Source organism: Haliaeetus albicilla, chromosome 5, assembly GCF_947461875.1.
Source record: "Haliaeetus albicilla chromosome 5, bHalAlb1.1, whole genome shotgun sequence".
Classification (NCBI taxonomy): domain Eukaryota; kingdom Metazoa; phylum Chordata; class Aves; order Accipitriformes; family Accipitridae; genus Haliaeetus; species Haliaeetus albicilla.
This window is the reverse complement of record NC_091487.1, coordinates 3,818,837-3,836,291: the sequence shown is the minus strand read 5'-3', so window position 1 is coordinate 3,836,291 and position 17,455 is coordinate 3,818,837. Positions and strand designations below refer to the sequence as shown.

The 17,455-nt window shown below is 45.8% G+C and overlaps 1 protein-coding gene across 1 annotated transcript; it reads right to left on the bottom strand.

Annotated features, from left to right (window-relative positions):
* Window positions 1-51: 51 nt before the first annotated feature.
* On the bottom strand, window positions 52-13,966 carry RTRAF (RNA transcription, translation and transport factor). The gene is made up of 8 exons (XM_069783077.1): window positions 13,800-13,966; window positions 11,836-11,960; window positions 10,193-10,292; window positions 8,898-8,984; window positions 7,679-7,767; window positions 4,915-4,983; window positions 1,118-1,166; window positions 52-395 (listed from the first exon to the last, which is right to left on the bottom strand). The coding sequence occupies exons 1-8, from the start codon at window positions 13,858-13,860 to the stop codon at window positions 241-243; spliced, it is 735 nt and encodes a 244-aa protein (XP_069639178.1). The 5' UTR covers window positions 13,861-13,966; the 3' UTR covers window positions 52-240.
* Between the last annotated feature and the right edge of the window lie 3,489 nt (window positions 13,967-17,455).

Genomic DNA, 17,455 nt, shown 5'->3' with positions numbered 1-17,455 from the left:
CCAAACACAATGAAAAAGACGTATTTGCCAACTCAGAGCTAATCAGAACAATTTGTCTATTTTCCCCAACTTCATTTATTTAAAGAAAAATGGTAACTCATTAGAAGTCAGAATTCAATTTCCTGCTTTCTTTCAAAACAGTAAAGTAATACCATTTCAAACTGCATGCCAGAGTTGTACAGAGTTGTACGTAGTTCCTAATTGTACTAAGTACACAAGAGACTAAAAGCCTTTATCTGTTCATCTCCCAACTTTCCCCAGTCTGTGGTCCGTCTTGGGATCAGCAATAATCGCCTGAACTGCTACAATTGCTTCGTTAATTTTTGTTTGCAGCTCTCGGAGCTCCTCTATATGCAGCAGTCGGAGAATTTGGGCAGCTTCATTGAGAACAGCATCTGAGTGAGTTGCAGAAAGAGAAGTCATATCAGTCATTTTCATCTGACAGGAAGGTCTTAAGAAAAGCCTAATCTAAGTTAATGCTCTGCGCTTCATTCATGCTTGTGGTTTTCATACTTGAAATAGGAAACAACCTTCCCTGCTGCTAGAGAGGGACACGGTGCTCTGCAAAACCTCGCTCAGGCTTCCTGCAGCCCTCGCAGTAATCCACAGCCAAGTGGGGTCAGTATGAAGCATTTCAAGTAGTAACTTAGGTGTACATGGGGCAAAAGTGAAGCCAGACTAGTGGAGTCCCAGGTCATCAGGCTATTGCTTACAAAATAATCTATCAGGTCATGCCAACTTGCGCTGCCTCCGATTAGCTTTTAGGTAAATTATGCAGCTAAAACACACAAAAGCAGCACAGAGGTCCTCTGCTGGTAGAAGCAAGATTTACAAGACAACAGTAGCGAGAAGCATTCCTTCCACTTGCAAACGTGGCTGCCATTAAAAGCTGTTATTTAAACATTACTCTAAAACAACATATTCCACAGCTAAGATTTATGCTTTTCTGTTCCAAGACAAAATGCTCAGGAGTGCTCGTAAATAACAAGCTAGGAGGGAGCAATTCTCTCCACCACAGGCTTTTTTACTGTACGCATTAGCTACGTATTTGACAGTAATATACTTTGTCATAAGTCAAACATCACTATTTAAAAGTAACATTAAGAGAACTGCTTACCTCCGGTGTCAAAACCAAGAATGTGCTTTTCTAAAGCAACAGGCAAACCCTTTAAAAAGAAAAAGCATGTTCAAATACAATTGGAAATGTCATTTTGCATGTTTGGAAAACAAAATCAAGTACTACAGCAGGTAACTCTAGAGGAGAGGACACTTGAGTTTTGCTTATATAGACATGTGACAACTTTGAAAAGTCATCATGCTTGATTGCACACAACTGCCTTTGTGTCCTGAAACATCAAAACCCAGAGTATCAATAAAGAAAACTCTTCATGCTTAATAATCCCCCTACTTGTCAAGCGAAACCCATTGGATACACAACTGCCCACATTCAATCCTTAAAAGGCTAACAACAGTACTGCGAGAGAACACCCAATCCAGCAACAACACTACCCGGACAAACAAAAAGCATGCACAAACTAGGCTTTCTGAGAAACTATTCCCTTCAAACAGCTGCTGTTTTCAAAGCACTGGATGATTTGAAGGAGTTGCAAAAATAAAGAAAATCAAGCTAGTTTTTCAAGCACTGAACTTCCAACTTCCATCAACATCCCCAGAAGTGTTTTCTCAAGTCTTAAGCTTAGGAATAAAGCTAAACATCCAATTTTCTAAACACTTGCTCTATTAAGACAGTACAAGGAAAAGTCTTATTAGTGGTCATTTATAAGCACTGCTCTCTTTCTCTTACTCTCTCCAGCTGTGGAGGAGCAGTCATGCTAAATACTCACTCACCATGTTTCAACATGCACATAAAATTAGATTTAAACAATGCAAATCTTAGAATTTGCTTTTACTACCTCTGGAACTTTTTTCAACATTTGCCTTGGCACATTTGCCAAATGCCTTGCATTTGGCACGACAAAAACATTCAAGTTCGATACCATTAGTTTCTACAACGATGGGGCTGTAAACCCTCTAAACAGTGAGGATTTGTTTCAAAGGCTTTTATATACACATAGAAAAACTCTGAGCTGATCAAAACACAAACTAAAGACAAAATGGTGACTGTAACTCATTAAAATTACCCCTCTTTCAGAAAGTGGTTCTTTTCCATGGCCTTTACAATAAAATGGATGTTCAACTGCAATCTTAAAAATACATCTCCATTGTTAAAATCTAACCTGCTCGTTGATAAGAATGCCACTTCAGACAGATTCCAGCAATATCAGACTTCATACATATACTTTTTAAGAAATCAGGTTTATACTTAAGGCTGCAAAGAGCTCATTGCCACCCTAGTGTGTTCTCAGAGCCACACGAGCAGCAAAACATTGATTCAGCCGGTTCTTTGTGGATGAATTCCCCACAGCCACTTCAGGCACCCCCAATGCTGAGTGACCACAGTGGCAGCTTCAGAAGTTGTATTTGAGACACCCTGGTAGCACAGCATTACCCTCCCCGTCTTCCTCCCACCCCCCAGTATGTTAGCTCCTTTTTGGCTGGTGGAAGCTGTCTTTAACAGAGCAGTAGACTGGCCTTTCCCAAGCCCCACAGCCCATAGCAGCAGTCTCACAGCAGGCGCTGGGCTGTACAGGCACCCACTGCTGCTACAACTACAACAAGCACATGCTCATTTGCACAGCAGCTTCAAACAGGGAATGAAATGAAGAGCACCTTTAAATCTGTAACTACACAGACTACTTCATCTCACAGCATCATTCCCCAAAAATATAATTTGAAATTGCTGCACAAAACACTTGTAATGGACCTGACCACTGCAACCATCTCCCCTGTAACTGGAAGCGTCAACAGTAAAGCTCAATTCCCGGGGAGTGAGAGGAAAAAAAAGTTTCTGGATTTCGGAGTAGGGGTAAAATGTACCCACTTTGTTGTGCTTTCAACTATGCCCCAGGTATAGCCTTTGGGAGCATCCTTAAAGTGATCCTGAAGGGCATTTGTTGTACTTGATCCTACCTAGGATACACTCATCAGGCAAGGAAAGCCCAGAAGGACAGCCGATGAATCCGTTGGTATAAATCTAAATCCTGTCTAGACACCGAGCACATTGAATTGCCAGCCATTCAAAATATAATCTAAAAAAGAAAAGTGTCGCGTCTTACCTTGAAAACCGTACCTTGACAAACCAACAAATAAATCTCATTTTATTTGATACATTTAAACCACAAGTGCAGCAGTGTAAGCTTCCTCAGCATAGTCCTCATACATATCCTTCTGTCAGAGAACATTTCTGTATCTATTTTATCTTTTCCCCACTCTACCTTGATATTGTCAAGAATGCAACTCATGACATTTTGTATATTAAGTCATCCACCATGCAGGAGACATTTATAACCTGTTGCCAAGCACAAGGCTTAATATACAAAGTGTCAGTGGCTAGTATTTTGACCATTAGCAAGCCAGCCAAAATCAGAAGCAGAGGTTTATTTTTCCTCTCCTTCTATCCTGCAACCCAGCTATCCCCTCTGCTTTTAAGGTATTTTCTTCATTCATCTGGTACATTACAATGTTGATGATCACTGTTGGCATAGATAAAGCTGTTTTCCTGCCTCCAATGTGCTCCCTTTTCTCCACCCCACTTGAAATTTAGCACCCCTAATGAGAATACACTCCCAATGCCATATATCACATTCAGTGACATGCTGACATTTCAACCTCAGACTTGACCACACTTTGAGAACCTATCAAATATGAAGAACACTTTGTCATGAAAAAAATTCACTGTTCTTCACAGAAGCTAGTTCTGCCAAACACACAGAAAACCCCATTTTGATCCCTGCATGTCAGCTGCACAGCTATGTAAACAACAGCTAAAAGCAGCTTTTTATTAACATTAGTTACTGAACCTAAAATGACTACAGCGGTCTCAGCTGCTTTCGTATTTTCCTGCTCTTTTAATCGTTTTATGGATATACAAGACCAAAGCTTTGATTTACTGTTCCAACGCTTCTGGCACTTACTGCACTGCAACTCAGAGCACCTGCAATTGCCACTTAGTAAACACCGTAAGCAGTGTTATGATAATAAATAAAGCCTGGACTGTTCTGAGCAGCTGCCAGAAAAGATGAAGGGACTTGCGCTCTTTGACCAGATCCAGTCACTTTAGCAGGGACACTTCTCAACATACACCTGCAGGGCAGGAGAGGCTGCCTTCCTTAGCTGTGCCCAAGACCCAGTGCCAGCAGCTGCTGCACCAAATGCCAGAGAGAAGAACTGGAGAACTGCGATGTTTAAGAACCGCCAATCTGAAAAACCACAGTCATCCCCTGGAACATCTTACAAACACGACAGCTTGTGGTTAGAAAATAATTCTGCAAAATCTGAGGTTTAAGTGCAGAAGTTTCCTTCACCACCTCTTTTTGGGGAAGGGGGTGAGGGGGAGGAAGGAGTTGGATGTCCAACATCCCCGCCCTCAAACACGCACGAGGTGTACGTATGAAGCAAAACACTCCATACAAGGAAAGTTTCAACCTGTTTACACAGCCAATGCTGCGAATTCCAAGGAAAAGCCAGGTCATACATTTCTTCTCATACTGTAGACATGCTGCACTGAACAGTAGGGGTAACCTCTAGCAAATAACTTAAGATAGGGGAACAGCTATTTACATGATATATCACACAGGTACATATGTTTGTATTCATCTGAAACAAAAAGAGCTCTCCATAATCCTCTGGGTCTTGTAGAATCAGGACGGCGAAGATAAAGCAAGTTTCCACCACGCTCCTAAACGAAGTGTTTAAACAGAACTGGTTTTGACTGAGATGGCAGACATTTACACTTACACTTCTTTACTTGATATGGAATAATTAACACTAGACTCATGCAGCATATATACAAACCTCCTTGGACTGACTGGCCTTCGCTATGGCGTCCTGTGTCAAGCGCTCTTGAACCAAAATGCGAATTGCCTAGAGGAAACATTTAAAGGTGAGAGTAATTAATTTATGTCTTGATGTATTTCTCGGCAATTCTAAGGGAAAAGGAGCCAACATTATAACCTAGCATAACCTCAAACCCACAGCTTTGTGAAAGACTTTTTGGAAAACTCTTTCAGTCCTTAAATCTTTTCAAATAGCGTTATTCTTTGCAAGTAGTATCTTACACAGGTGTAGTCTCTTTGGCCGCAGGAAGGCAGCTTAACCAGAAGAGACAAGGACATTAAACTTAATTTCTGCCACTACTGGGCCAGAAACTGCAAGGTACTAGGAACAGTACAGCAGCACCATTTTTATTTTTCTGAGATTGCACATCTTTAATGCCGCTGCAATACAGCTTCTTCAGGAAGTAAATCCTGCTATCAGCACCTTTTAGTAGGTAGTGAACCATCTCCCACATGCAGAGAAACCTGGAGCAAGGCTACCCACCCAGGTTTTAAAAAGACTGAGAACAGAAAGGAATTATTCTTAGACACAGGAACAAGAACAGCCTCAATTTTAACAATCCTGCTGCTCATCTGTTTCTACTGGCTCCAGCACATAGCATGAAATCAGATCAGAGATATCAGTTACTGATACCTACAGCTGTAAATGCCTCTAAAAATAACTGAATGAATACCATGCAGGCAGACTTCCACCAGAAAGAACTGGGTCTGTCAAACACATTCCTCAGACTTTTCCTGATGAGCAGCCAAATGTGACAGAAGCAGTCTTAGTGCTTCATGTCTCTCCCCAAAGATTTCTCCCAGTTTTGGTCATGATTAAAGTTGAAATGGTACTAGAAAGTTGCCACTGAATACTTCTAGAAATCTTTCTAACTGAAGGGAGTAGCCTGGACAAAAGAGTGATTTGATGAGGAGTTTAACTTTAAATTCCAGCAGTGAAACCAGACCTTGTATAAGAAAATTTTGAGTGCCTTTTGCATCAGAAAAAGGATATCCAACTGTGATACACAGATGCTTTCTGATCAACTTGCCAGATTTAAATTAATAAAATGGGACTCCAAATATCTCTCTGCTCACTCTGGCCAATGTCTGGCCAGATGTCTGTGGCACACTTGCACAGTTTAGCCTTCCCTAAGCATCCACTCCTGAGTGTCGAAGCCTGAATAGGGATCATAATTCTCCACATGCACACTGCAAACCTGCTTACTGTGGTGTAGAATTAATGAGTTTCACTGACGCATTCTAATGCTATCATAGCCTGAAAGCCAGCATTGCTGTTGTTCATGTAACATGAATTGCCATTGCAGGAATCTATTCTCACTGTAATTAAAAGCAAGAAAATTCAGGCTGGTGGTTTTGTCCAACCTCTTCTGTCTGAAAATAGTGAGACTAGAAATGTAGAAATAGTGACAGAAATGTAAATGTATTTATGCAGAAAACACATTCTGCTATCTCTTCGAGTTCCTAGTACCAAATCAGATGAACCCAGAAAAAGTTTGCTAGCCTCGAGACAATCCTGTAAGAAGACCTGAAGGAAGTCTGCCTAATAACAGCTGAGCTCATGCTGCAGATCCTCAACATCGCCATTCACAGGGTTTCTTCTCTCTCTACCTGATATCCCTTTTCACTGATTTTTGTAGGGTTTTGGGTTGGGTTTTTTTGTAGGGGTTTGATATAAGAGATCTCTACCGCGCTTTAAAGATTGACGAAGAGTCCGAAAGCTATTGGGAAGGCAAAGGAGGATACCATACTGGAGAGAATGAGAAAGTAGTTGATGGGATAACTGCAGGCCGTCATTTCCTTATGAAACCAGGCTAGCATGATAATACTGTTTAAGTATACCAGTTATAGATTTACACACACTATATAAACTTCAATACCCACAGCATTTAGTTCCTCCAAAATAAGTTTAGCAAATATCACAGCTACTGTAATGAATGTACCTTATTGTTTTTTTCAGTGAAATGAGTTTATTTTGGTGCCAAGCAAAACTAAGCTTATTTCCATACTATGACACTATCAGGTAGGAACTCAGGATTGCTACAGTCTCAGTAAATACAGTACTTCAAAAATACAGTACAGGTTCGACCCAAAACAGATAACTACAGAGATCTGCCAGTAAGTCACAAATTTTCCCAAAGTCATAAAAAAGGTGCTTTAGAAAATCAGTTAGCCTATTTACTGCATTTAAAAGTCGTGATTAGTTGTCAAGACTAAACTAAACTGACTTCAGTAATGACAAGGAGTAAACAGTTCACAGGACCAAAAGGAGGAGGAAGCTTTTAACTGTGGCCCCTCCCTAGGATGTTTTGTTTTAAAACATCCTCTGCATCACTTAGCCTCTATGTTTTCAAATTTCTCTTAATTTCTAGCACTGGAATACAATCTTCTCCTTTGAGTGTGTTCCTCAGCATTTCTGAGGTTCATTAAAAACACATAAAGCAGTACTTCAGCTAACCTAGAGCACTTCAAATTCTGAACAGTTCTCAGTGTTGGAATTCCAGGAACTCAGCCACAATTGAACTGTTTACCAAGTTAATTATCCCTGCATTAATTTCCATAACTTATATTCTGTGTTCTTATCTGCTTGAAAAGACACACACAGGATGAGTTTTACTTTCTACTTGTGCCTAAAAATTCATAGTTATCAATAACTCTGCACCACAAGCTATTACACTGGGGGAAAGGAGGAAGAAAGGAGGTCTGAAAACAGTGAAACTCACCTTAAGCATTACCAAGTAATCATCATGTCGCTGAATTTGAAGCAGATTAGCTAAAGCCATCACTCCAGCCTTAAAATCAGGATTATTCACTGTAAAATAATCATCACCATTAAATATATATGCTAGTTTAACTGGCTCCAGAAGACAGAATTGGCTTCCTAATTCAATGATATTGGATTTCTCTCAAGGATGGGCAAGGCTGCGGATACACAGCAATGAGCAACCACTTAGTCTGGCTACAAGGCGATCAAAGTGTGCACTGTGCCTTCTAACTAGGTTGCAGAACACCATCCAAGCACAAACAGCATTGTTTTCAATGCCAAACACATTGTGTACGTCCTACAGCACAGGAAACCTGTGTTGAGTCTTTGAAAATAAAACCAGTTACATGAAGGTATTCTCTTTTATATACCCTTCTACCACTGCAGAGCAGAACTGTACTTGCTGGGTGAGGGTAGGACCAATTCCTAGCTGTCTTTTTGTAAAAGGAGCAACGAGAGAAGACTTGGGGGATTTAGGGCTAATTTTAGTAGCTATTTTCCACCACTTCCATTTATTGTGAATGTGCCTAGCAGTCAAGAAAATTACAGCTGGGGAAGACTGAGCCAACACGTAATACGTGACGGTACTGAAGTTAACGGTTTGCCATCATGTTTCCTTAAGCTTTTTTTTTTTTTTTAAAGATATGTTAAGAGCCTATAGTCAAAAGGTATCTTGCTATTTCACCCTGACCCACAGTAAGGACTATGTCTTACAGAGCTCTCTGCAAAGCTGTTAAGGTAAACACCCTTCAGCTGCTTCCTCACTGCCTGGTAAGAGCCCTCCCAACTTACTCATATCTGATCAAGTCTCCGGGCATCTCATTCTGCTGCAAAATATTCTCCCCTCTGCCCTTCCCCTTTTTCCTAACAGGAAAAGTTCTGCATCAGTGCACATCCAGACACCTGCAATTCACATGGAGCAGTTCCTCTTTCCTTTAGTAGGAATGCAGCCAAGGGCAAAGAACTCAAAATAACTCTCAAAACACTGTTCACAGAGAGGCAGTTTCAGCCAGCAGTAATAGAATATATGAACTCTGCATTCCTAAAGATTTAAATGGGGCTTTAAAAAGTTGTACGCATTACAGGATTATAACAACTTAAAATCTGAAGAACACCATACAGGCCGTGGAACACATTCACATATGACGCATCCATACAGTAGGTTGCTGCACACTTACCATCCAAGTTAATCAGCGGTTCTGCATTTTTTGCTGTATTGTCAGTGTTTTTAGCACCATCCGGGGTAGAATCCTTATACTTATCAGCTGTTAAAGAAGCAAACATGAACACCATTAGAGCTAATGACAAAAGGTTTAGAGCCAAGCTGTAGTTTGCGATAGCTGTATGTTTGGGTTGTGGTAATTGCCCAAGAGCCTTCTGGGCTTATACGCTAATGTTTTGGGCTCCCTACTAAGGTCCCCAAAGGCTGGCATTCTAGTGAGCTACCCTAACAGCTCCCATCTGCAGAGAGCTTATGTGCTATCCAAAGCAGCATCAGAGCATGCTCCACACCTACGTAGCGCATTACGTTCTTGATTAAGGCTCTTCCTACAGTCTTTATCCCAGAAGGCTGAACAAGCTGCACCTTACAGTTCTACTGCTCTTAAAATCCATCAGTTCAACTAGCATTGGCCCTCTGCCTCAATCAGCAGCATATGCAGAGCTCAAGAACTACAGATTGAAGTTGGTTCTGATCAGCGAGTAAAACATTTCCAGTGAAGGCTTTGTTTTATAAAGACTGCAGCATTCATCTACAATCCACACAGGGGTTTTTCAAGCCTTTTGAGGATGGGACCTCCTGGCTCCTCCATCTTCATGTACCCCCGAGTCACAGGCAGCTCACTTTCTCCGTCATGAGGGACTGAGAACCAGCTCTACAGATTGCAGATATGTATATCCCATCCCTGCCTTGGGCAGAGCTCAGCCCTGCAGGAATTCAAGACAACAGAAAACAGTACTTTGGCTATTATTACGTTTGCCACCAGTAATTACATTTGTATCTACTATAAGGAAATGAAAATGCTGCTGACTGTTGAGATATAACTCAACTTTTTCATAACCTTGCCCTAGTTCCCAAGGGTTCCGGATCTACTCCCTGTGAAACAAGGGTCTAAGAATAACTTATTTGAGTAAATGTAGTACTAAAGAAAATGCATTTAATACACTTTAGAGTAAGTTCTCATAAAGGCAAACCCACAGGGAGAAGGGTATAAATACATACAATGCGCTTTGCTATATTCAGAAATAAAGTAATAAAAGCAAGTAAGCTACTGCACTGTCCCACAGGAGCTGATGAGAAACAGTTCACGTCTGAATATGGTGCAAAACCAAGCAGATGAAATTGTATTTTCATTTTTTAAAGAAAACAATATATACTTTTGACATTATCTTAATCTGACGAATACTTCATAAAATTAAACAGAAAAAACACACTTCCCTATCATTTTGAAATATTAAATGTATTCACCCATACCATTATCTCCGTACTCGAGCCTAACCGCTAAGCCGAGAAGCCAGTCCACTGTTTCTTGTCGTTCTTGTATTTTGAAAGGACAGTTTACATCTTTCATATACTGCAGAGTAGAAAGAGAAGAAAACAAATAGATGTTATTGACCTGTAGGAATTAGCTAGGAGCACAGAACTGTTTTGTAAACAGTCACTTTCCCACAGACCTTACAGTTGTTAGAAGACAGTTATTAAGAAGAAGCATTATTGTGAAATGTTCTGCTGTGGCATCTGATCCATCCGAGGCATTTTAGAGCACTCCAATCCACTGCTAACTCAAGGCTGCCATTTAGTAATGGCACCTGCTTTTTAATGAATGTTACTCATGTTATTCATTGTCAGACTGCAACCAGAGAAACCAAAATACCCCTTTCTTTGCTCTCTGTTCATTTTACACAGTAGAGTGGAGGCAAGGGAAAGGAGAAGGACAGAGAACGAATTACAGCAAAAACTTCCCATCTGAAGCAGGAAGGAGGAGCAATGCTACCTAAGGCTTTCACAATACTGATATCAGAAGATTCCGAGGGGCAGCAGAAGTAATTTTCCCTTTCTTAGGGATTGCGTACAACAAGAGAGGATGAAATGGAGCTGGGACACTGTCTCTGCTCTTCTGAAGCCATAACACAGGACCCAGCCCAGCCTGCTGCCAAGAATCCTGAAGTCCAGGACATAGTCACATTCTGCTGTGCCCCTTTGCTGGAGGGAGAGAAGTGCCACACAGCCTCTACTCCAGCAGCAGCATGGAGGGAAAGGGCACCAGGGGCTGGAGAGCACTAGCAGGCAGGGATCCCCTGGTAGGCACACAGAGAAGGACAGTCTGGCCAAGCCAAGAAAGGTACCACCAATACCACAACAGTGCCAGTAAATTCTAATAGCACGTACATTTATGTACATGATATTAGAATGCTTGAGGCTTCCCCCTGCAAAGCATGAGCACTGCAACTACAGTCCTCCTGGGCAGTGAGCAAGGCAAGTGGTTCCAGGGGAAAAAAACTGAGATGAATGGGCACTGAGCGTTATGGAGCAGCATTTTCAGCTCATTGCGGGGCTGTTTGGAGAGAAAGGAAATGGGAACCAAGAGGAAAAGCTCAACAGCCCTGTGGTGACTCAAAACACTCGCGAGCACTCAAAACATCACTTGCAAAACAAAGGCTGCTTGCCATGCTTTGCACTAGCAGTGGAAAATCATCTATCTGAAATAACAAAGACGTGCGGAGACGAACTGCAGTAGCTTTCTGCCACATGCTTCCAAAGCCTGCATTAGCATAATCTATTTTCCTTTTGGTACATAAGAATCATTAATACAGACAAAGCTATGTATTTGTAGTCAAATCTTCCTTCTACTTTAAGAGCTGAATCAAATCAGGCAAAAAACAGATTAGGATGGATATCCAGCCTATTGCAAGAACAAAGCTGAGTGAAAATTATGTACAAACAGTTCTACCATCTTAAGTCCTACAGTTTGGCTTCAATAATACATTTCAATTCCTAGAAATGTAAAACTTCAGAGACAGGACAAATATTTAGAGTCATTCACATTCAGCAACTAGAGCAGCTGTTAATTGTCATTTACATCGTCATTTAAAATTGTGTTTGAAACTATGAAATACCTTTTCAAACGATTTGGGCCAGTCATCGCTGTGTATGTTTCTTAAATTCCCTCGGTCTTCAATCTTGTAATGTCTGATTTTCTGGTCTTCGAGCCAGACAATAAAATTTCTGAATTCTGTTTCATCTGTCGGGAGAAGTAAACAAAGCAAGAATTAACTGATATCTTAAGAGCAAAAGCAAGCCTTTAAGTTTTGATCCAATTCATAAAAACAGTGGTGCCCCTGAGCCCCTTCACATTTTACCATAAAGACAGACACATCTAACACTAAAGTCACGTATTCCAGGATAACATCTGACCAAAACTCAACACTGAGTGTTCTTCATTTTTCCAGTTACTTCGAATTGGCTATGGCTGACCGACTACACGAAAAGACACCAACCAACAGATTGTTTCTGTTGGGAACCCAGTTATAGCCTACTGAGTGAAGACAGAAAGGTGAAACAATGGTAGAGAAATTCAGTTCCTAACCCCGTTATCTGGACAAACACGTTACATGTAGCAGTAACCCCCCCATCTCTTCCAAAGAGCAACACACACATCTCGTGACTGTGCAAAGACATTTTCTTCCTTCACTGTTGACTCAACTCTTCTTGGTTGTTGACCCAACATCTCATTATTTGGAAGCTGGAATTCCACAATACACAGACTGAAGTCCAAACAAAAATATTCGTACTGGACAAAGCAATTAGCCTGCACCTGCGATTTAGTGACAGAATTCATTTCTGGACACAGCAGATCACAGCTGTAGGGTATCACTGGCCCCTCAAAAACCAGCTGGGATATTTTGGCTTTGGATGAGCTTTAATATCCCAAGTCAATGAATTTAATATCTTCCTGCATCTCAGAGTGGGGTAAGAACATAATTTTCCCTATCAGGGACAAGAATGATACTTCTGCTTCTCAAAAGAATCTTCTAAGAGATAGAAGTACCTTACTTCTATCAAATGTGATCTAAGAAACAGAGACATGGTCACAACACATGCGAAGGAAAGTTTTCAGTAAGACCTTTTAACACTTCTACACTGACAAAATGAACCTTAAAGAAAAAAGGAACGTTAACCATAAGAAACTTAAGACTCACAACAAAAGATGCCAGTAGACAACGTCTCTTGAAAGAGAAGCGAGTCTACCAGAAGTGCTGAAGGAAAGACAACCTACTAAACAGATGACCTGAAGCTTATAATTGATCACACCGGATAAATACACTTGTTACAGGGCCCTCTGAAGCAAGAAAAAAAAAGCTAAGTGTTGCAAAAAATCAAACATCAAAGTATTGATAGGTATCAGTGTATTAAAAAACGGCTCTAATCATGTTACTAGACTACTCTTATTGACCACACTGTCTCTGCCTTGCTTCGTGTAGAGGACACACACCAGGCTCCAGGGCTAAAGTCAGGTTAACCCAGCAGCTGATGGTGTTTTCTGTGGCACGCGTGGCTCCGGTCCCTCGCATTACGTAAACCAAGGCTCTTCACGGGAGGAGGCCACGAACAGCAGCGACACTGTCAATCCCTGGATGGCATCTCCGCTTTCGCCCCGCTCCTAGACGACACTCAAAGAGCCACCGAAATTCACCCACACCCGCTGCGATGCCTGGGGGGTGCGGGTGAAAACTCGGGGTTTGCCCTAAATACTGTACTGCAGCTAAAACTTTTGAGCCCGGAGAGCTGCGCTAACACTCAAGAGCCCAGCAGACCCTTCTGCCCTTAAATCTTCCCCCCCCCCCGCCCAGGCTCGGGAGACACCGCGGCAATTTTCCGAAAAACTGAGGCGAGATGACAACGGGGAAGCCCCGGGGCCTCGGAGAAGGGCCCTGAGGTGGCGACGGAGGGGGGGGGGGGGTCGCCCGGGGCCTTCGGTGCGTGAGGAGAGCGGCGGGAAGGCGGGGGGGGGGGGGGGGGGAGTGTGGTGGAGGAAGTCACGGTGCAGCGGCCCCGCGGAGCCCCGCTGCAAGCCCCTCACCCCTGCAATTGAAGCCGGCCGGGTTGTGGTAGTCGAGTGCCGAGAGCTTGCGGCGGAACATGGCGCCGGTACCGCCGGCGGCGGCGACTCCGCTGACGGCCGGGCCCTGCCGCTCGCCCCGCTCTACGGGCCGGAGAGGAAGGAACACCCCCCCGCCCCGCTTTCTGCCCTCCCATTGGCCAGCGCGCGGCGAGCGGCAGGCTCCGCTACCAATCAGAAGGCGGAAGGGGCTGCCGGGAGAGGAAGAGGCCCTTCATCCAGCTTTATTGACACGACGGCGAGCGGACAGCGACAGGGGCGGGGCCTAGCGCGGGGGGGCGGGGCCTAGGGCAGGCCTGGGTCGGTGTGTAGGCCGCAGTGGGGAGCTGTGGGGCGAGCACTGGGCTGTACTGGTGAGCGCTGGGCTGTACTGGAGAGCACTGGGGCAAGCCTCACAGCACTGCCCAGAGCTGCATAGGGGCCGGGGGGAGGGGCGGGCCCCCCATGACCCTCTGCCACCTCGTATTTGCCCCACATCTGCCCTGGCACCACCTGAGGGACAGAAGGGTCTTGGGTGTGGGGGGGTCCAGCCCAGTGCCCCCCACACAGGGACGGGATGGGCACCCCCAGCTCCTGGGCATGCTCTGGTGGCTCTTGGGGCCAGCCCCTGGCCCCCCCCAAGCTCCCCCATGAAGGGTGCTGTGGGGCCTGGTGCCCCTGAGGACATTTTGGGGGGCAGTTGCCCCCAGCTGCCATGCTAGGCCCTGCTCTAGGCCCACAGCAAGAGCTGTGGGGAATGAGGGGGTCACAGGCTGGCCAGTGATGAAGGGGGGGCTTTGCTGTCGGCTTTGGGGGTTGTTTGTGATTCCACCCCTGTTCACTCTATTTTTAATGCCGCGCTGACGCCACTGCAGCGTGGCAGTGCGGATGCCGAGAAGTCCCTCATGAAATTAGGCAAGAGCAGAACTGACCTTTTTGGAGGGGAAAAAATCAACCCACCAGAGAAGGGGCAGTTGTTTTCCCTTCTTGGTGCACGTGTTAACGTTTGCTCTCCAGAGTTTAGAAACCCAGCCTTTTTTATAGTCTTCAAACCACGGGTGAATCATCCTAATTTCTCACAGATCCGCCCCAGCCCAGAGCTGGCTCAGCAGTGCTCCGTTGTCCTCCTGGGAAGCAGTGAAGAGAGTTTCTGGGCAGGGGACGCAGCTGCCTGCCGAGCCTGAGCCCCCTCTCCTTTCCATGCCACATCCAGCTTGTAATTAAACTGTTTTCCATGCGAACGCCGCTGCTGCTGCTGCTGTTCATCAGGTTTTGCTCCCAGATATATTTCAGTCATCTTGGGCGGGGGGGGTGTGTGATTTATAGCCAGGAAAAGTTTATGCTCTGGTGGCATCTTGCAACAGGGCTCTGCACTTGAGTGCCAGCCAGCAGGTGAAGGATGCCCGTTTAAGGTTTTTTTGGGGTGGTTTTGCCTGGAGAAGGCGATGAGCCCAGGTTGGGAGCGAGACCACCCCCGTCCGTGTCCCCCCCCCGTTCTGCCTTGGGTGGCACTTTGCAGACGTGGTGCTGACAGCGCGACGAGCCAATGCAATATTCATCCTGACATTTCTCTCTGCGCCAGCCCTTCCCAGAGCTCCAGCTGGCAGCCGGCGCAGCCAGCAACTGCGGCACTGCCATGGCAGGGTGGCACCAGGCTGAGCCAAACACCCCCGTGGCTGCCCTGCGCCCCAGGGGGAACTGGGGCGGGGGGGCTTCTGCCTCCCTTCCCCTTTAGGACCATCTCTCTCCCATTCACCATGTCTCCTTCGGCTTCTTCCTGGAGCGGTTTAAGCGCTCTCTGCAGCAGGCAGAGAGCCAGCTCTGCCTCCTTTGGGTTTTGCAGCCGGGGCCCACGAGTGCTTCAGCGTGTTGCCGACACGTGTGCGAGCGGTGACGTGCAAGTGAGCAGTAAAGACACAAAGACTCTGGTGTGGTTAAAAGGAGCTTGGGACCGTCCCCAGGGTGTGTGGCCATCTGAGGGCACATGCCCTCACCCACATGAGCCTCACATGTCCATCCCAGCAAGGATGACCAGCGATGAAGGTAGTGAAACCTCTGCGTGGGTGTGGGGAGACAAATACAGAGCTGGTGGCCAGCAGCAGGATGGGGCTCTTCACCCTTCATCTACCTCTCCTGCCTTCATCACCCTCAGGACAGTCCTTGCCCTTCCTAACCCTTGCCATTTCACCATGGGTTTGTGGATCTTCCCCTTCCCTGGTGGGTCCAACCCCTCCTGCAGTCCCCCAGGGAAAAGCCATCCTCAGGAGCTGCAACGAGGGGTTGTGCTTCTCCTCTCCTCTTCCCACTGCATGCTGCAAATCTAATGGGCTTGCATCTAATGAATGCAATTAGCGCAAATGGGTTTATCCTCATTAGCGAGCCGTACAGGGCCTCGTGCCGGCATCGGGACGGGTAACAGCGTGGTGTGTGGGGAGCAACATCTCGCCTACGCTTTCCCCAGGCGCTCCACACCTCCTCCGGCTCGGCAGATGCTGCTGGCATGGCAGTGGTGCCGCCGTTTGGGAGCTGAAGCCCGGGAGGAGGTGAGGATGAAACGGAGCAAGCTTTGGAAATGGAGGAGAGCCAGCGAGGTATGGCAACAGCTGAGCGTTGCCTGGCTTGGCACGCTGAGCAGGCGAGACATCGCAGGAGCGACAGTTGGCTCGCTCCTTCGCAGTGACACCAATGTTTTTTCTTTTAAGCTGGCCCGATGGACACAGCAAGGGATGGAGAGCTGAGAGCGGAGCCAGCCGGTGCAGAAAAGTTGGGGCACGCTTCTGCCATCTCCCTGGGGGTGGGCAGCATTTGCCGCTCGCTGAGATGCTCTTAATGCGTGGAAAACTGAAATACCTACATGGCATCCGCACCGGTCTCAGCGGTGATGGGTTTCATTGCAAAACCCACGCAGTCACCTTGCTCCTAGCCCCAGAGATGACCTGAGGTTAAGCGGCCTCAAACCATGGCTGGCTGCTTAGCCAGGAAATTGTGGGTCTGCAAGAGCTCTACAAAACCAGAGAGAAAATTCAGGGCATGGTAAATTTGGTAGGAGCAGAGCATCTTTCTAACCACCGGGGAAGGGAGGTGGGTGCGAGGGGGGGGCATGGGGGGATGATTTCCTGCAGTCTAGGTACAAGCTGGGCATGGAGCTGGGCTGCTGTCCTGCTCTCCATTACCCCTTCCCCGGCCTCCCACCGCAGCAAGGACGGGGCTCAGACCCTCAGACTCTCCCCAAAACAGCCCCAAATGAGGCCATTCCTGCTCTGGGCTACAGGCTGGACCACAGCAGTCCAGATCCTGTTCTGGGCGCACTGGAGGTGGCACTGGGGTAGCCTGTACTTGCTTGCCAGGGATGGGAGAAGAAGGAAAGCGGGGGGAGAAGGGATGGACACTGAAGCGAGAGCTTTTAGGTGCCTCTCAGTTTCTGAGCGATGGTGATTTTGAGCAAGGAGCAATGTCCCACCCTGAACGAGCCTGATCACAGGGCATCAGAGCTGGCTCGTCCTGTGGGAACAGAAAGCTGTGGCTCAGGAGGGGCTGAAACCCTGAGAGGCTTCGCTTTCCCTCGCCAACAGGCACCAAAGCTCCTGCCAAACCCCACGCCCCGGCGAGGAGACCCCCTAAACCCGCTGGGAACAGGA

Coding starts and splice junctions, on each gene's coding strand:
- RTRAF (XM_069783077.1), bottom strand. CDS start 13,860: ATGTTCCGCCGCAAGCTCTCGGCACTCGACTACCACAACCCGGCCGGC. Junction 11,961..13,799: donor GGCCGGCTTCAATTGCAGGG/GTGAGGGGCTTG, acceptor TTCTCCCGACAG/ATGAAACAGAATTCAGAAAT. Junction 396..1,117: donor TCTTGGTTTTGACACCGGAG/GTAAGCAGTTCT, acceptor CAACTCACTCAG/ATGCTGTTCTCAATGAAGCT.